General features: G+C 43.6%; 1 protein-coding gene across 3 annotated transcripts in view; it reads right to left on the bottom strand.

Annotated features, from left to right (window-relative positions):
- The window catches only part of AKAP12 (A-kinase anchoring protein 12), a 101704-nt gene that overhangs the window by 21507 nt on the left and 59835 nt on the right, over positions 1-20362 (bottom strand). The window contains exon 1 of one of the 3 annotated variants that reach the window (XM_060616899.3): positions 3233-3500. The exons of the other annotated variants lie outside the window; for them this stretch is intronic. Coding sequence (XP_060472882.3) covers positions 3233-3257 — 25 coding nt within the window. The 5' untranslated portion in view covers positions 3258-3500. Of the gene's footprint in view, positions 1-3232; positions 3501-20362 lie in introns of those variants that run through there. 3 annotated transcript variants of the gene reach the window in all.

The following is a 20362-nucleotide window of genomic DNA, read 5'->3' as shown; positions in this document are numbered from 1 at the left end:
GTACAGGTGAGTCACCATTGGCCTTGGCCCCAGTAGTGATGTTCAATGGTTCCTTATACGTCTGGGCAGGTGAAAATAGGGGTAACACTGAACCAGTATTAACATCCCTTACACAGTGAGAAAGAGGCTCTTTACAAGGTACTCTACAGCTGTGCTTTTTCGTAGCTACGGAACACCAAGAAAAGCTTAGTTTTCATCTTAAAAAGAGGGTTAAACAACCACTTTGTGCAGGATTCTCACGGGGCATAAGGATAACTGCCACACAGATCGGGCAGTTGGCAAGTCGCAGGTGCTTCTGGTGTATACCAAAAAGCCTCCATGGGAGACACAAGCAGCCACGTGGAGGCTTCTCTTGTTATTCTTGTAGTATGATTTGCATAGAGAAAGGCATTTTATTTTATTTTATTTTACTTTTTTTTTTTTTAACGTTTATTTATTTTTGAGACAGAGAGAGACAGAGCATGAACAGGGGAGGAGCAGTGAGAGAGGGAGACACAGAATCTGAAACAGGCTCCAGGCTCTGAGCGGTCAGCACAGAGCCCGACGCGGGGCTCGAACTCACAGACCGTGAGATCATGACCTGAACCGAAGCCGGATGCTTAACCGACCGAGCCATCCAGGCGCCCCGAGAAAGGCATTTTAAATCATTTAGAACTTGCATGAATGTTGGGATTCTTCCTTTCCCAGTTTACTTTAGAGATAAAGAGCAATGCTGTCCTAATTCCTCATGATAATCTACGGTTAGTCTCAGTAATGTGCATGAGTTAGAACAAATAGGGAAGATATTATCCAAGTACCTTTTGAACTTCAAAAAACGCTTCTTTTCCTGGCACACCATTAATAGGTTGGTGGGGAGAAGACACTGCCATCATCATTGTATCTGATCACATGTTTGCTAATTTTTTTTTTAAGTTAAAAAAAATTATTTAAGTAATCTCTACACACAACATGGGGCTCGAACTCACAACCCTGAGATCAAGAGTTGAGCGCCCCTCTGAGCTGGCTAGACACCCCCTATTTTCTAGTTTTTAAGCGAGGGGTTGCTCATGTGGTGATGAGGGTAAGATATCAAGAAAGACAAAGTATGTAATGTGAATATGCAATCATTTTACAATTCAAGTTCTGCTGCCTTCATCTCACTCGTCTGTGTATGGGCAGTGGGGGAGAATAACAGCCCTTAAGGGACAGCTTTTCCCTGCTTCCAGAAAAGGAAACTCATTCCTAAGCACAAAAATATTATCAGTCCAATCCCTTCCTGGTCATTGTGAAATTTAAATGCTCCGTGCATAACATAGTACTGCAGAGGACTAGAACTCTCTTTCACATTATTTAGATGAGTAATCTGATATTTAATTAACACTTAAGGCCAGTTTTAAAAGCCTTCATTGCTTTTCAAGATTCGGACCAACTAAAGACTAGTCACTATAAATCTTCCTTATCAGGTTAACATTTAAAGGAAAAAAAAATGACAGCTCAAACTCCCTGTTATTTCTACTTCATCCACCACAAAATGTTTATTTGCTGTTTGATTTTTGGAGGTAAGAATTTCTGTACACCTCCCGGCATGAAATTTTGCCACATCCTTCATACCAACATGATAACAGAATTTAAGCTCAGAAAGTAATCGATCCAATTGCTTGAAGCTGCCTTTAAAAAGGTGACGGTGCTTCCAACTATTTCTGTTCATTTGTCTATCTATGGGGATTATCTGAACCAGTTTTTAGAAGCCCTACATGTACCCCAAGTTTGTTACCTATGAATTACTTCGAAAAAGAAACACCTTCCTTTCCCGTAAGAAACTCGCCATGTGATAAACCAGATAGGGAATATACTAAAGATTGTGCTACACGCAAAAAGCACCCAAAAGAAAGTTCTAATCACAGAACCCCACCCCCCCAGCTGTGACACCCTACAAACCACCCTCCCAGGAAGCCTCTCTCAGGGTTTGGGATTTCTAGGTTTCATTCACAGTAAAGTCACGAGCTAGAAAAAATTAAAAATTTTGTTTTCAATATATTTTATTTTGTATAGTCTATTCAATGATAGATCTTAGGTATCTCGTAAACCTTCATGCTATAGAAATGGTAGAAAGGCTTACAGTATTAACTTGAGGAAGGAATTCTGAGGAAATCTCCAAGTAAACAAGCTAATCTCTAGGAAGTGAGAGCTATTTTTAGTTTTGCTACACTTTCACATTCATTTAAAATTCCACAGAAGAACCAGGCTTTGCAGAAGCAATTATATTGAGAAAAATGTAAGTCTAGAAATTCTATACTGCCCTTTTAAGAAAATACGTAGATTTGGTGAGTGGTCTCAAATAGCAATGAGCTGATCTTAGAAATCTAAATTAGCAAATGGGAGTTTTTTTCTTCCTGATGAGTGGTAAAGGGAGAGAGAAGGAGAAAACAGGCAGGTTCCAAAGAAGTCAGGCTACAGTACAATTGGATTAATGATCAAATAAATACAATTTAGAAAAGTTGTCAGTACCTTCTCCAAGTCTGATACACACACACACACACACACACACACATATATATATATATATATATATATATATATATATATATATATATATAACTATATAAAACTCATTTGCTAGGGGTAGGAATTAAATATTAGAATTCATGCCCACAACTAGATTTCTAGAAAGGACGCTTTAAAAACATACATTCTTACTATTAGTGCCTAAATGCTGCTACCTGCTAGCCCATCAATCTTGTACTATGTGTTCGTTAAAACCATCATTTAAACCACAGCTAACATCTTAGACCCGCCCCCACCCCATCAATCGCCAAGTGCACCTTCACTGAAAGTTTGTAATAATCAGGTCAAAAGGCCAAACATCGTGATTATCTCAAAACCAGGAATTTACTTTTTTATGGCTACAAGAGGCTTTCACACCGATTTTTCCAATTCGCCCCCATCTACCACGTCTCTCTCTTCAGCTGGTGCTGTTCTCCCGCCCCTGAAAAACTACACTGAGAGTCTCCCCTAAGTACCTACAGGAAGACTCCCGCCGAGGCGAAAGGAAAACGCCGGGTGTGTCGGGTTCTTGCTGAGCCAGAGAGCGAATGCTCTTCTGATTGGCATTCGTGTCTGTCTGCCGACCTTCCCATCGGTGTGTTCAGCCACGGACCTCGAAACTCTCCACCCAAACGCAGGTGAGAGGCGAAGGGCGCACTTATTCCACCTGCTACGGGGGCAGAACGCAACGGCCCGGCTCCCGCCTTACCTGTCATGGTGATGATGCCCAGCATAGTTACTAGCACACCCGCAGGTGAGAACAGCGGGTCCTGGCCGGCCTCTGGCGGTGCGCTGACGCGCCACGCGGTCTTGCCAACCCCGTGCGGCCTCGCTGCGATCAGAAAGGAGTAACCGCCAAGCCACCCTCAGAGGATCCGGGACAGCGAAAGGTGCCTTCGGAGCTGCGGCAGAAAGGGGCCGAGGGCGCATTGCGCCCGCTAATTATAGGAGGCCCCACCCCCGGCCGCCCACCCAGCGGGGGGCTGGGACCCGGCCCCGCCCCCCCGCGCGCTGGGACTTGGCACAGCGCGAGCGTCACGTGCTTCACTTTAAAGGCGAGGAGCCCTTCCCCGCGCTGGTCTCCGTTAATGGTCAGCGAGGCTCTGCAAAGCAACCCGGGGAGGGTTTAAAAGTTGCTGGGATGCATAACCCAGAGTCAGCAACATTTTATCAGAACCGTTATTTCATTCCTGGCGCTGATTTACGACTTCTGTGTCTCAGCTTTTAGCCTTACTTAGAGCAAATAACCGCACAGATACTACGTCCTACGGCCAGTTTTTACAGCACGTCCTGTATCCTCGTTTGTGTGAAGGCTGATGAGGTGCAAAGCACTGTTTGCTTTTTAGCACCTAGAATATTTCATATTTTCACCATGTTTGACACACACAAGGTGCGCTGATCTGGGGATGGCCACTGATCTCGGTTGTTCCATTTCTTGGTCTTTGAGATGGGCGGTTACAAGGCAAACTCTGTGTCCCCAACACTGGATCGAGGAAACTTTTTTTTTAAGAAAACATTTTTATTTACTTTTGAGAGACAGAGACAGAGTGTGAGCAGGGGAGGGGCAGAGAAAGAGGGAGACACAGAATCGGAAGCAGGCTCCAGGCTCCGAGCTGACAGCACAGAGCCCGACGGGGTGGGAGTGGGGGCGGGGGACTTGAACCCACCAACTGTGAGATGGTGACCTGAGCTGAAGTTGGACGCTCAACCAACTGAGCCGCCCAGGCATGCCCCTCGAGGAAACTTTTAAAAAGCCCAAATACTTGAGCAATAGGTCTGTATTTTATTTTTATGATATAAGTTAACTAAATTTTTAGATCAAACTATGCCATCTTCCAAAATATAGATACTGTCCTATCTCTAATATACAAGCAACGCTGCATGGAAATCGGTCAGAACCTACATTAAAAATTCTGAAAATTTCAGGCAGCCCTGAATTCTTAACATTTTTTTCCCCTGAAACTTTAGAATGTGCTACATAAAAACACAAGATAAGTGATAAACAAGTCTTACAATTCTGACCCTCTTTTCTATGCCAATTTTCTGTTTAGGGTAGGTCCGTGTAGGCTCCCTGGCTGTGCCGCCTCCTTTTCCCCCTTGTACTATTTATCACCACATGCCTTGCCTGCCTGGCCCCCTTTACCACAGGCTCTTCCCCTGGGCAAACATAAGAACAGTTTACTATTGCTCTTCTCTTCAGACGGAGCAGCTCAGATCTTGTTCATTACTGGGTGGGGGGGCAGAGAGAGGCCTGGGGTGGACCAGAGTGGGCAGAGTAAAGAGAAGGGTGGGGGAGAAGGGTCGAGAAAAAGCTGAGCACAGAGACGCTGGCTGGAACTTAGTTGCTTCTTCTGGCCACCAGGAGGCGCAACACACCAGGGTCAGGCCTAAACTGAGCAGCGTTAAGGCGGCAACGTTCCCAGCAATCAAGCCCTGTTAACCAAAATCAGTTTCAGCCTCTCCACTGACCGGGCTTCTCTCTTCTATCCCAGCAAACACCCAGCCTGGCCGTTAAGGGCCCGTGGGAACAGGGAGTGATGAGCTCCTTGTCCTAACGGCTGGGATCTGATTCCCAAAGCAAGCCACTTTCTAACCTTTCATCTTCTCTAGAGGACTCAACTCGGCTTCACAAATAGCTTCAATTATATTGAGAGTCTGGTGTGCGTGAAATACTGCCGGTAGAACGGTCCGGTCCCTCTGGAGTGCACAGTTAAGGGGTCGGGTCACAGCAGCTCTGTATTTCTCCCGTCTCCCCACCTACACCTGCAGCCCCAGCCCTGGGGAGTCCTGGCTGTAACAGATCACGGACAAGAGAGACTCTGGAGGCTGCACTGGTGGTCTGTTACATTAAATGACTGGTCTACAGCCTTCCTAAGCATGTGTATCAGTCCCAACAGTGTGTCCCCCGACCCTCCCGCCCCCATGGAGCCCACACCACTTCTTCAACTGTCCCAGGAGCCCCAACTACCTCGGGGACCTATGGTCTCAGTAATACCTCACTACTCAGCACTAACTGTTGGGGACAGCACATGGCCATCATCTGCCACCTCTGAAATACACATGTCCCACTTATGGGTATGTCGTGTTGATTCTGACCTTGCTTAACTGTGCTACCAGCTCCTTTCCTTCCTGGAAGTCTAACTTCTAACAGAAGGACCGGCACCAGAAGCTCCAGGAGCTGGACTGGAGGAAACTTCACTAGTTACAAATTTAAGGCCCCAAACAACACTTGCAAAGATAAATGGAGGGGCGACTGGGGGGGGGGGGGGGGCGGGCAGGGCTCAGTCCGTTGAGTGTGTCTGACTTCAGTTCAAGAAGTATCTCACAGTTCATGAGTTCAAGCCCCACATCAGGCTTGCTGCTGTCAGTGCAAAGCCCGCTTCAGATCCTCTGTTTACCACCCACCCCCAGCTCTGCCCTTCCCCCTCTCAAAAATAAATAAAAATTAAAAAAAAAAGATAAATGTACTGCTGTGTAATTTTGTTAAGCTTTTTCTTTTTAAGACACTGGTAAAGATACTAACACATCTAATCTGCTATTCTTATAGAAGTAGTTAAAACCACAAGGCAGGGGCGCCTGGGTGGCTCAGTCGGTTAAGCGTCGGACTTCGACTCAGGTCACAATCTCGCGGTCCGTGAGTTCGAGCCCCGCGTCAGGGTCTGGGCTGATGGCTCGGAGCCTGGAGCCTGCTTCGGATTCTGTGTCTCCCTCTCTCTCTGCCCCTCCCCCGTTCATGCTCTGTTTCTCTCTGTCTCAAAAATAAATAAACGTTAAAAAAAAAAAAAACCACAAGGCAGAGAGCAGAGCAAGAAAGGTGGCAAGTTGTTGACTCTCAGCAGATAGTTCTCCTTTGATCTCCACCTCTAAGAGGAACCAAGGACAAGGCGTGTGTGACAGCTGCTGGCTAAGCCTCTCTGCGTCTGCATTTACAAAGAAAAGTCATCAATCAGGATGAAAGCAGAAGTAAAGATCAGAACTAGGGTCAGTATACAATGCAGCAAACTTTTTCTTTTGTTATCACTTCCATTCCCTGTTTTTATTAAAGCAAAATTATAGGGGAAGAGACCATCACCCAAAGCACAAATTATGTTCTGGAAGATACTTACCATATCACAAATAGGTAGAGGACAGAAAAGCTGTTTTCCCAAATCTGCATGGTTTGTTCAGCAAATCTTTGCCACATTCTGGCTCTGTGTTAATTATGCTGTGCACCCAGGGATACAATTAGAGATTATCCTTGGCCCTGGGGAGGTCATCTGGTGGCAGACACATCCGGAGGCCAAAGTGGGCACACTCTAATGTAGCTCACTTGGGAAACTATCTGAGCTAGCCTCTGCCAGCACAGGATGTGTGAAGGGGTCAGCCCTCCCAGTCCTCCCAGGGGGGCGCAAAGGAAGACAGTCCACACAGAGGGAGTGCCGTGAGCAAAGGCAAGAAGGACATAACAGTTGGTAAATGATGAGTTCCTTATAGCTTCAAGTTCAGAGTACATGGTGAGAACGATGCAAGGGAAGGGACAGAGATGGTAACTGAAATGAGAACGAGAAGTACATATCTGAGGCTTTTGAATTTGAATGACAACTTAATAGCTTTGTAACAAATAACCCAACTTAAAAAAAAAAAAAAAAACGGGCAAAAGGATCTACGTAGACATTTCTCTAAAGTACATACACAAATGTATACACAGGGAGCGCCTGAAAAGACACTCAACATCGTCAGCCATTAGGAAAATGCCAAACAAAACCACGAGATCCAATCTGCACCCACTAGGTGGGCTGTGATCAAAAAGACGGACAATAACAAGGTGTGGAGAAATCAGAACCTTCCTACATTGCTAGCGGAATTGTAACATGGTGTAGCTGCTTTGGAAAACAGTCTAGCAATTGTTCACAATGTTAAACATAGATTTACCATTGTGACCCAGCAACTCTACTCCTAGGTACATACCCAAGGGAAACTACATCCACACAAAAACTTGCACAGGAACACTGATGACAGCATTATTCACAGTAGCCCAAACGAGAAGCAACCTAAATATCTATCAACTGATGCATGGAAAACTAAATTAGGTATATCATACAATAGCATGTTATTCAGCAGCAAAAAAGGAATTAAGTATACATGCTATTACACGGATAAAGAATGAAAAAATTGCTAAGTGAAAGAAACTAGTCACCAAAGAGCACATACTGACATAAATTCACTTTTATTTACTTAATTTATTTTACTTGGCGGGGGGGAGGGGGGGGGTTGCATGCAAGCTGGGGAGAGAGGCAGAGGGAGAATCCCAAGCAGGCTCCGTGCTCGGTGCAGAGCCCGACGTGGGGCTCGATCCCACAATCCTGGGATCACGACCTGAGGCAAGATCAAGAGTCAGACGCTCAACAACCGACTGAGCCAACCTGGTGCCTCTAATTCCATTTATGTGAAATATCCAGAATAGGCAAATTGACAGAAAGTGGACTAATGGGTGCCTAGAACCAGGGAGGTGGGGAGAGAGGGACTGACTGCTAACAGGTTTGGGGGTTCTTTAGGAGAAGATGGAAATGTTCTGAAATTCATGGCGGTGCTGGTGGTACAATCTGTGGATATTACTAAAACCCACTGAAATCTAAATGGGCCAATTGCATGGTATATGAATTATATCTGATTGAAGTTTTTGGTTTTTTTTTTTTTTAAGAATTTTTTATTAGTTTGGAAGGCTCCAAGGAGGAGGCTTTGGAGCAGAGCTGGTGACACAATCTGAACTGTGATTTTAAATAGGTAACAGGGCAGCAATGCCAAGGAGGAAGACAGTCTGGAAACAGTGGTGCCCATAAGGAGCAAGGCATCATTAGTCACATCATGTACTAACTGAAAGACGCCCATGAGGCGATGGGAAGGCAACTGATGACGAGGAAAACCATGAGATCGTCTGGATGAAACCATGGAATGAAAAATAAGAAAGGTCTGGAACTCTGAGGAAGAGGAATCTGAAAAAGGATGGAGTAGGGACAGAGATTAGGGGCAATCAAGGAGACAGCGGCATCAGAAGCCAAAGGCGGAGAGGATTAAAGGTGGAAATAGTGGTCGGCACAGGAGCACATCACACAGAGCCAGGGGACACAGGTCAGGAACTCGAGAGGCCTCGGTCTGGGGGGCAGTGGGGGAGGGAGGGCAGGCCCAGCAGACAAACAGCCAGTAGAAGGACACCATAAGGACACCTCTCTTTCCTGAGAGGGAGGGGACAGGGGCGCATACACCAGAACAAGCACCGATACCACGTTCCTTCACTGCCTCCAAGAGGGCTTGAGTATTAAACCCAAATATGAAACGCGGGGAAATGGGGAGATAGACACCAAACCCAGGTCTCCCCAACCCCTTTTACTGCCTTTCCAAGATGGCCGTAACTTGGAGGAGAATCAACCAACAACCCATAAGTCGCTTCTTTTTTCCTATGGCTGGAAGAGAGCAGGTGAAATCAAAGGGAGCGTTGTTCACCACTGTGACTCAAAAAGGCTTCAAGGTCATCTAAGGATGAGCTCAAAATTGCAGAAAGAGAGGAACACAGACACGGTCTCAATGACATTAGCAAGTCACATGCAGGATGGGTAGGTTCTCCTGGGCTCTGTCCCCATGCTATATACCCAGACAAATACCAGCTAATTGAGTCTTATGGTCCAGCTGAATTGGACATGTTTATATAGACATGGCTATTCTGACTCAAAGTCCTCAACAAATAATCTGAAAGAGTTCCTCAAGGGGAATGTTGTAGACACCAAATGAGAGATACAGATTTATGTTTGAGAATGTTGACTGCTTGGGATGTACAATATTTAAAGAGCCGATGTGTCCTACCAGTAGGAAAATGGTGTATCTCATCCCTTCGGTGGAATATTTGGCAAAAACAACATATTTGAAGTAGTTGATGACAAGGAAAATGGCTACATCAATATATAAGTTCACACCTTTATTCAGGATAAAAGCAGGGTATAAACTATATATTGAATATAATCTCAATGTTGCTTTTTATTACGTATGTATTTTTGAGAGAAAGAGCACGGACGTGAGCGGGAGCAAGGCAGAGGGGGAGGGGGAGAGAGACTCCTAAGCCCACTTGGGGCTCAATCTCCTGACCCTGAGATCATGACCTGAGCAGACATTGAGAGTCAGATGCTTAACAGAGAGAGCCATCCAGATGCCCCGCAATTTTGCTTTTTAAAATTCGTATGTACCAAAAAGAATTAAAAGAAAAGAAAGAGAAGAAATAAGATAAAATAAAATGCATATGTACCTGAGGCTGAGGAAGAAAACCCAGAAAGAAAAACAACAAAAGCCAACCACAGTGGAATTATGGGCAATCTCTATCTCAGTATTTTCCTACATTTTATAAATCTTCCACAGCTTTGTTGCTTTTATGGTCAGAATGCGAGCATATTAGATGCCTGGCTCTGGGTTGGACAGGGTAGGGTGGTCCAGCACTCCCAGACCTTGAATCTAGGAGTACTTCTGATATTCTATTAAAAAAAGCACAGTGGTCCAAATGATCCTGATCTTCAACTCTCCAACCACTGGAACATATAAATTAGCGAGCTAAAAGCACATTAAATTTTCCGTGTGCTCTTTTAAAAATTATGAAGTAAGAAAAACGTGCCTTACTACCAGATCTGGTCGGATACATGAACAGGAATCAATTATTTCCTGAATGCCTTGTGTTCAAATCTTCGATTCATCTGAAGCCTGAATATCTCTGTCTTCGGCAAAGTATTTAAGTCTCTGGGCTTCAACTGATTGGGGGAATAAATATGTCACCCAAAGTAATGTTATTCTGAGGTTAACACCAGCACTATCGAGTATATTTTAGAAGCAGAATAAATGTTAGCTATTAACATTTATTAATATTTATCACTTTAAACCATGCATCTCAACAGGGGTGATATTGCTTTCAATGGAAAGAAAACTGGTTCATGAGGAGGAGGCTACGTGTATATGAGGCATAGATAGATAGATAGATAGATAGATAGATAGATAGATAGATAACCTAAACCGATATACAATTCATCTATGCTATTCAAATTTTAGGGGGTGCACTAGGAAAATATCTAAAAACATTCCTTTCTGGGGTGATAATGAAAAGAAGGTTGAGAAATAGTCTTTAATACAGATAAGCCGCATTTTAAAGAATTCTTTGAAAAATATTTCTGGAAAGGCAAGAGTGCTACTTTTTCATCAGTTTTTCAGAAATGCATGGTAATAAGAGAAGTATCATCTTGTGCTAGAAGTAATCATTCTGAGCACCTTTTCCTCTCGCTTTTCCAGAGAGGATCTTAATTTGCCTGGAGTCTTAACCAAAAGGAATCAAGGGGTTGGGGGGGGCAGGGTGGCCAGGGGGGACAAGCTGAAGGTAGACTCGGAACAATAATGGTTATTTACCCCCCCACCCCAAGAACCCGCTGGCATTCCGCATCTGTCCTCCTGAACCACGGTGTGAATCCCCAAGCAAGCAACATATACAACTTCCGATTTTCTAATAGCCGCATCAAAATGAATCTGAAAAAATGAGGTTAACCTAGCATCAACATAATATTACGGCAACCTGTACTCAAATTACTAATGAGATAGTTTACATTCCTTTTTTTTTTTGTACTAAGTCTTTGAAACCCAATATGTATTTCACTCACAAAGCACAACTCAAATAGGATTAGCAAAATGTTCAAGTGCTATGTGGCTGCAGCACAGCTCTGAAACTACAAAATACTGAATGTTCCCCTCTTTCTGCGACTTTTCCAATGACAATCCTATCCTGCTTTAATCTCCTAGCCTTCTGGACAGAAATTACAAGACACCCAATCACAGAACTGCCCTCACTACTTCAGGGTCCAGTATAGAGTTGACCCTTTCCACTCTCCCAGAATTATCTAGCATTAGCCCTGATCCTATAACAAGGCCCTTCCACTTCCCCATTACAAAGACTTCCATGCAGGAATCCTCCCTTGGTTTAGCACTTAAATCTAACTTGGTTGGACTACAGATGAGTTCCTGGTGGCCTCAATGTGGCAAAGAATTAAATTCCCATTGATGGATTTAGTTGGTACACCTGTCTTTTCCATCGTCTCTTAATTTGTTAATATATTTGAGTTAATGTTTCAATCTATTACTTTTCCCACCAACTTTCATTATGAAAGTTGTGCTTTATAAAGCACATTATGAAAAAGTGCTTTCAAGGATTTGTTTGCATCTAAAAGGTCAACTTACTAGTATATTTAGACCGGCTTCAAAAATAAATACAAAGCAAAAATTGACATTTGCAGGAGAAATATATTTAATCATGTAGTCACATGAATTACAATTTAGTTGCAAAGATGACTTTTTTTACAAATCTAGAGTGTGATAGTTAAAAGCATGTGCTTTTTTTTTTTAAGTCAAGTAAAATTTACCGCTCAGATAAAGAGTAAATTCTGGATGACAGCAGGTTTAACTTCTACTCCCTCCAAGAAACATACTCCTGGATCACCAAGATTTAATGCATAAACTTCAAGGTCAGGAAAAGACAGAAAACGTAAGAAATTTGACGTGGTAACTGGTTTGACCCCCTCAATATACCTGCGTCCTAAACTATCAGTGGAAAAAGTAATTCAACTTATGCTATAGAAATCGCCTTTAAAAGCCTCAGACTGGGGCGCCTGGGTGGCTCAGTTGGTTGAGCGTCCGGCTTCGGCTCAGGAGCCAGGGGGCGAGGGAAATAGGAAGTTGTAGGGGGTTAAAAAAAAATTTTTTTTTAACATTTATTTAGTTTTGAGAGGGTAGGAGGGGCAGAGAGCGAGGGAGACGGAGAATTCAAAGCAGGCTCTGTGCTGAGAGCCCGATCCTGACCTCAGCCGAAGTCTGTGGATCAACCGACTGAGCCACTCAGGCACCCCGGAAGTAGTTTTTAATGTACAGAAGTTCAGTTTTGCAAGATGAAAACGGTTTTGGAGATGGATAGTGGTGATGGCCGTACACGGGAATGTACTGAATGCCACCGATCTGGGTGCTTAAAAGTGGTGAGGTTGGCAAATTTTGTTATGCGTGTCATTTTTTATTTAAAACAGAAAGACCCTAGGTCTCCCCTCCCACATTCTGCATAGCCAGACGCTCTTCACTTATCTACCCCAGAGGTGACTGGAGTGCACCTGAGTCTGGGAGGTGGGGGAACAGACACTCAAAGGCACACCAAAGCCCACTGTCCTGAAAAGCAAGTGGAGTTTATGCACACCGCTCCCAGACTCTCCCCTACTAGGCTCCAAAGAGGAGACTGAACACTCCAGAAAACAAGAGTCTTCTTGGGGCAATTTGACCAGCCCAAGAAAAGAGATGTTAAGATCAACCAGATCACCTTTCGGGGATGGCCACGTTGTCCCAGTAACACAAGTCCTAAACAATTTTTAAATATGACAAAACAGCCCCTGAATCAGACATGTAACAAAAACACCTATTATAAAAAGACCAAAAAAAAAAAAAAAAGCAATTTGGAAGAGACTGAGGCTATGCAGAGAAATAAACTTTCAAAGAAATCCTCAGAGAGATATTGCAGCCAAGAAAAAACAGGATACTTCAAAAATGAATTGTTTAGGAAAAAAATCAGTTCTTAGAAATTAAAAACAAAAATAACAAAGTTAAATCTAGTCTTAAGACATTTTCCCAGAAAACAGAGCCAAATACAAAGAGATAAATAATAGGAAAAAAAGGTTTTGATTAGGACCATTCTCGAAGGTCTAAAATCTGAATAAGAGTAATTCCAAAAAGACAACAAAGAAAAAGAGAGGAATGGATGAAATAATTTCCCAGAAGCGAAGGGCATGGGTTTCTCGACTGAAAGAACTCCTAAGAACCCAGCTTGTTGGATAAATGGATTCACATGGAGATCCACTGTTGCAAGATTTCCAGAAGACTTTAAGAAACCATGAGCCATCCGAGGGATTAACAAGCAGATTCCAACAGTGATACACGTATCAAGACAACACTGACAGAATCCTAGCATGTTCGAGTGCATGAATGGAAATTAACACGACTGGGTGGATGTTTAAGGCTCACACTGGACACACATGAGAAAAATGCTTCTCTTCTGTAAAAAGTTCATTCCCTGAGCTTAGACAATGAGGCCACTAGCTGGTGGCTCTGCAGGAAGCCACCAATGTACAAACTTAAAGCATCTTTCATTCATTTGTGACAGGCAATGATTTGGAACTAAGTGGAGGTCATCTTACTGTCATCTTCAGCTACTGCATCAAGTCATGCAAGGCTGTGTGCTTATGATCACGATGAGTGAAGGCCAAAGAGTGACTTTAATTCCAACATTAGAAATACATCAAAGTATACTGACATTTTCTTCCCTCTATTTGGCTTTAGTTCATTTAGCAACATCCTTGGTAAGGAGCCTCCTTCATTTGCTTCTCCATCAATGTACTTGTCTCCACTCCAAGCAATTCTTTCAGTACATCATTCTTGGTATAAAGCAAACCAAGTTCTCACGTTTTCAAGAGGCTGAGGGGCACCTGGGTGGCTCAGTCGGTGGAGTGTCCGACTTCGGCTCACGTCATGATCTCACGGTCTGTGAGTTCGAGCCCCGCGTCGGGCTCTGTGCTGCCCGGAGCCTGGAGCCTGCTTCGGATTCTGTGTCTCCCTCTCTCTCTGCCCCTCCCCTGCTCATGCTCTGTCTCTCTGTCTCAAAAATAAATAAAAACATTAAAAAAATAAAGAAAGAAAGAAGCTGAGAAATAAACTCTTCTTCAAAAGCAGGAATATTTATTTTTATTTATTTTTTTTTAATTTTTTAACGTTTATTTATTTTTGAGACAAGGAGAGACCGAGCATGAACGGGGGAGGGGCAGAGAGACAGGGAGACACAGAATCCGAAGCAGGCTCCAGGCTCCGAGCCGTCAGCCCAGAGCCCGACGCGGGGCTCGAACTCACGGACCGCGAGATCGTGACCTAAGTCGAAGTCGGATGCTTAACTGAGCCACCCAGGCGCCCCAAAAAGCAGGAATATTTAAATTGAAACCCAGTTGTGCTTGGCAAGTTTCCATCAAGCACATGCATACTCGAAATATATAAGCACTGGCATTTTTCTTTAAACGTGAGACGGCTTATTTTCTCTGGAAATGTTTTGCCTAGAGAAGAAAAGATTAAAGGAAAGACAGGATAAATGTTTTCAAATACTTAGAGGGCTACCATGTGGAAAAAGGAGGTGAGTCCGTTCTATGTAGTTCCAGAAGGCAGTCCTGGGAACAGAGAAGAGCAGGTTTAAGCAGAAGAGCCGCCTGTATGGGGGGGCAGAAGCCTGGTCTAGACCACCTCCAAGTTCCCTTTCACCAAGGCCACTAAACCAGATTTTGCAGATCATGCAGGCAGGTGTTCGGGGCTGAACTGTGCCCTCTGCACAGTTAAAGCCTGAAACCCCCAGCATAGCAGAATGCGCCTGTATTTAGGGAGGTGATTAATTTAGAGAGAGATCCCTGTCATGGGCCAAATCCAACCTGACGGCATCCTTATAAAAAGCATGAGACACACCGAAGCCAGGGCTGTGCATACATAGGGGAAAGACTGAACACAGCCACAAGGAGAGCCAAGGAGAGGCCTCGGGGAAACTGAACCTGCTGACACCTTGAACTTGGGACTTCACAGCCTCGAGAGTTGTAATAAATTTCTGTTTAAGCCACCTGTTCTGTACTATTTTGTTGGGGCAGCCCTTGGAAACTGATACAGCCTGATACAAGGATAACCGCCTTGGGTTTGTCTGTCTCTAAACTCTGGTGTCCATGTTAAGACAGGTGAAAGCAGTTCATTCGATTAACTAAACCTCCTATATGTTGCTCTTCACCAAAAAGAACTGCATACATTGTTACTACCACACTATACTGACACTTGAAGGGCAGAAGCAGTTGGTAAAAATACAAAGTATGATATTCAGGAATAAGACCCACTGGACAGAATTTAAACCCAGAGACTGTATCTTCTGGAAGTTACCAAAGCATCCTTCTTTATATAACATAGGGACCTTGTGCTCGAGAATATACCATTGCTGGAACCATCCATCTGGGGGTTGCTATGTTAGGTGAAAATGGGATCGTTTTAGTTTTTTGAAGTTTATTTATCATCTCTCTATCCAACATGCAGCTTGAACTCACGGCCCCCAAATCAAGAGTCCTTCTTCCTCCACGCTCCTCCCTAAATTGGAACCGTTTTAAAAATGAGTCAGTCTTTGAGAAAGCATCTAAAAGATTGTCGTTCAATAAATGAAATGGCTAAAATAATGTATTGTTTCCAAATGGGCTTAGTCACAATTAAAGAACCATTAACCTTCGGCCACTTCAGTCCCTCCAAGGGAAAGGATCTGAATCTTGGCAACTAACGCAGACCAGCCTATAGACCGTCTCCCCTGTGTGTTTCCTCAAGTGAACCACAACGTTGACCCTGCTTAGTGGACTCAACCAGCCTCAAACCTACAGCTATTTATAGGTAAGTCTTAAGGTTACTGCAACTTAAGGTTGAATGCCCGTCTTCAGGACAAGTAGATATGGAATTTATCACTGTCACCCAGTGGGGCCATAACCAATCCTATTATATAATTTCAATCTTCCATACAGGGGGAAAGACATCACCGTGTGGCCACATTTGTGAAGCTACGTATCTTTGTTTTGTACCTAAATGATTATCTGTTGAGACATCTTGATTTTCCCCTCTTGAACTTGTTCATTAAATTAAAATTTCAAATATAGAAGTAGACTTTTTTTTACTTTTAAGTAATCCCTACAGGCGATGTGGGGCTCAAACCTAAAACCCCGAGATCAAGAGGGATATACTCCACCGACTGACCCAGCCATGTGCCCCAAATCTAGAAGATGCCTTTTAAGTTTGGACAAAAAGGGGGCGCCAGGGTGGCTGAGTCAGTTAAGCGCCGGACTTCGGCTCTGGTCATGAGCTCTGGGTCCTTGGGTTTGAGCCCCGCGTCGGGCTCTGTGCTGACAGCTCAGAGCCTGGTGCCTGCTTTGGATTCTGTGTCTCCCTTTCCCTCTGCCCCTCCCCTGCTTACACGCACACATGCACCCACTCTCTCTCACTCTGTCTCAAAAGTAAACAAACACTATAAAAAATTTTAAAAGAAGATTAGAGGAAAAAGAAAGTGTTTTCACAAAAGGGCATAATGGAATTACCAGGTAGATTCCCACCTGCCCAAGGTCACTTGGATGTCTTCAGCGGCTAACCCATCATTTGGTTTTCGGTGTTTATATTACTGGTTAATTCTGATGTTACTCAGTCCTAGAATTTCAGAGTTGGCTGAGGATGATGATTTTACATAGGAAAACTGATGATCAGTGAGATAAGGGGATACATTCAACTCAAGGTGACACACACAAAAAAACAGTGACTAAAAAACAGTGTCCCCATGTTTCTGTTGCCTAGAATAAACCGAGCATAAAAAGGACCAGAAGTCCTTTCCTACTCCTTTCCTCATACTCCATACCCTGACCACCATTTTTCACGTTAGAAGGAATTATAAAGGTTCATTGCACTGTCAGACTTGAATATAGGAAGAAATTCTTCCCTATAAGGGTTAGCTGTTAATTACTAGGAAAAAAAAAAACAACAAACCTGGGGCGCCTGGGGGCTCAGTCACTTAAGCTTCCGACTCTTGATTTAGGCTCAGGTCATGATCTCATGGTTTGTGAGATCAAGCCCCACGATGGGCTCTCCGCCAGCACCTTGGAGACTGCTTGGGATTCTCCGTCTTGCCCCCTCTCTCTTCCCCTCCCTAGCTCACGCGTGCACACGTGAGCTCTCTCACACGTCTCTCTCTCAAAATAAATAAATAAACATAAAGCAAAAAAACCCTGTGTTTCTTTAAAGATGAAAGCAGTAGTTATCTGTCAATGGCATAATTTCAGAGAGGAACTCTAAAAACATCCCTGTAAAAAACATGAATAAAAACCGGTTCCCAGAAACTGCAAACTACAGTACTCTCTTGCTGACGTTCAAGTCTTATTTTATGAGTGTTCCCTCTAGTTTTCAAAACATTACAAAACAGGATACAGCTTGAGAAAATGTCAGGCAATAACACTGTATTCGAACCAAAGCAGGGGTGGGAGGGATGCTCCTCTTTGTCTACTGAGCACTCACGAGGGATAGCATTCCTGAGTCCTCATTTCATCACGATCAACCCCTGGATAATCTAGAGTAAGCACCTGTAAGAACACGGCATGGTGTGCTGGGAAGGATCCAGCTCTGTTAGTGCCGATGCACCAAAGGAAAGGAGGTCTGGGGTAAATCCATTAAGTTGCACAAAGGTGAAAAACTAATAGATCCTCCTCTCTCTCGAGTAAATGTTAACTCATTAGTTAATGTCAACTTAAACATGCCTTCATGTGTTCAAGTATTTGTTGAGCACTTACTATGTATCAGACACTGTTTAAGTATTTATTTATTTTTGGAAGAGCGCAAGCTGGGGAAGGGCGGGGGGGGGGGGGGGGGGGGACAGAGGATCTGAAGCGGGCTCTGCACTGACAGGCTGGCAGCAGATGTGGGACCGTGAGATCATGACCTGAGCCGAAGTCGGATGCTCAACCATCTGAGCCACCCAGGTGCTCCCAGACAGTTCAGACTTGGGGGATTCAGCACTGAACCATATGGACTAGACCTCCCCCCCCCCCCAAGCAATCTCTGCCCGTGGTTCCTGTATTTTAGCAGAAGTGGAGGCAAGAGACAGGCATAGTCAACGTGACATGTTGACAACCCAATGTGGGAAAAAATAAAGAGGAATGGAGGGTAGTAATTTGGGCAACAGGCATGACTTCGTGAGAATACTAACAAGGTCCCAATTATGTCATAAATTGAAATAGAAAAGGGATGGAATCCTGTTTCTTCACAGTTAAGAATGGTGGGGGTAGGAGGGGGGGGGTCATCCTCTAACAGAGACTTGGAAAGGATCTTAGGTACTCACTGTCCAGATAAAGTTCTTAAGTGATCAAAAAGCAAAGAACTACCGGTAATTCCAGAATGGACTTTCTGTAAGGTAACAAGGTCCTCGGGGAAGGTTGTGATCACTTGGCAGTCAGTAACATTTTGGCTTTTCCGAATCCCAAAGGCACTAAACACCAGAATCTGGCAGGTTTCAAACAGCAAACTTAATAAAAGCTAAGACAGTGACATTAAGCACCATTAGGAAAACGAAATTGTCCGTAAGGTTGCAAATTAAGCTTCTAGATAACTTGAGCGATGGATACCCCATTTTTGTTATGGTATCGGGGAGACGATATCCAGATGCTGTAGCAAAGTGGAATCCTGCAGAATGTAAGAAACACATTCTCTAAAAGACTTCTGTTTTAAGTGACATTTGGGGTTTTCCTGTTTTAACATTTTTCTTGGCATTTCCCAGGATTGCCTCTGGATCACAGCAATGACCCTCCTTACCGTTCTGATCAGCTTAACAAAGCTGGCTGCTGCTCGGAATGCTGCTGGCTCCAGAGTGGCAAATGTCAGGAGCAGAGCCCCGACTACCGCTCCATTGCCGCTGGTGTAAACATCCTCATTCAGGGCACGCGACCAGTATAAACGCACACGTGAACAAAAATTTAAAAGCAAAAAAAGATTTGTTTATTCACAAAAACAAATGTGACCTGTGGAGACGGAAAAATCATGGCATTCACGTGCTTTATAATGTTTGCTGTGTCTGCTTTGCAGAAAGGCAAATCTCAAAGAGGAAACAGAAATGACTGCCTTATAAATGATAAGTCCAAATGCATGAAGATCTGAAACAATCAATCGATAATATGCACACGGCAATGAGTGGAGTAGGTACTTTATTTCATAAAAATATATCATCTAAATAAGGAAGGTCTTAAGTTTTTTGATTTTGTAATATTGAATTTTCCCATCTGGAAAAAAAAAAATAATCTGTGCAACAGATACCAAGGCTACAATTTTTTTTTTTTTTTTGAGTCGGAAAGTTTTAATTTGCAAAAGTTTTAAATCTAAAATTGGACCTGGACCAATTTGTAATGTTTTAAAAATCATTCTTGCTGAGGCATTTAATTCATAGAAAATCCATAAGCCACAGACTATAAAAAAATGACAGTTTGGGACAGAGAGGGCTCTTTATTTTATTTTAATTTTTTTTTTAACGTTTATTTATTTTTGAGACAGAGAGAGACAGAGCATGAACGGGGGAGGGTCGGAGACAGGGAGACACAGAATCTGAAACAGGCTCCAGGCTCTGAGCTGTCAGCACAGAGCCCAACGCGGGGCTTGAACTCACTGACCTCGAGATCATGACCTGAGCCGAAGTCAGACGCTTAACCAACTGAGCCACCCAGGCGTCCCAAGAGGGCTCTTTAAAAATCTTTTCAACAGAAGCAGATTTTCCATAGAACTAATGGCACTCGTGCAACCACTGTGAATGCTGGGGATAGCATGACATGATAAAATTTTTTTTTTCTTTTTTTTTTTAAGTTTATTTTGAGAGAGAGAGAGAGCGAGAGCGAGAGAGAGAGAGAGAGAGCGAGCATGTGAACCAGGGAGGGGCAAACAGAGAGGAAGAGAGAATCCCAAACATACCCCGTGCTGTCAGCACACAGCCTGACGCAGGGCTCGATCTCATGACCACAAGAACACGACCTGAGCCAAAATCAAGAGTCAGATGCTTAACCGACTGGGCCACCCAGGCACCCCAACAGAATTTTCTAATTGGGAAAAGGTTGCGGTTCTACAGAAGCAGTTTTGATAAATGGTAAACCATCCAAAAAGAATTCAGAAGGGGTAAATCTCCAAGGCTAAAGTAGTTTGTTGTGAATTGTTTTTTTTTTTTTTTAATAATTATTTGTTTTCA

This window comes from Panthera onca, chromosome B2 (genome assembly GCF_046562875.1).
Source record: "Panthera onca isolate mPanOnc1 chromosome B2, mPanOnc1 haplotype 2, whole genome shotgun sequence".
In the NCBI taxonomy this organism is placed as follows: domain Eukaryota; kingdom Metazoa; phylum Chordata; class Mammalia; order Carnivora; family Felidae; genus Panthera; species Panthera onca.
Note: the sequence above shows the minus strand (reverse complement) of the source record. Positions and strands in the feature narration are given on the sequence as shown.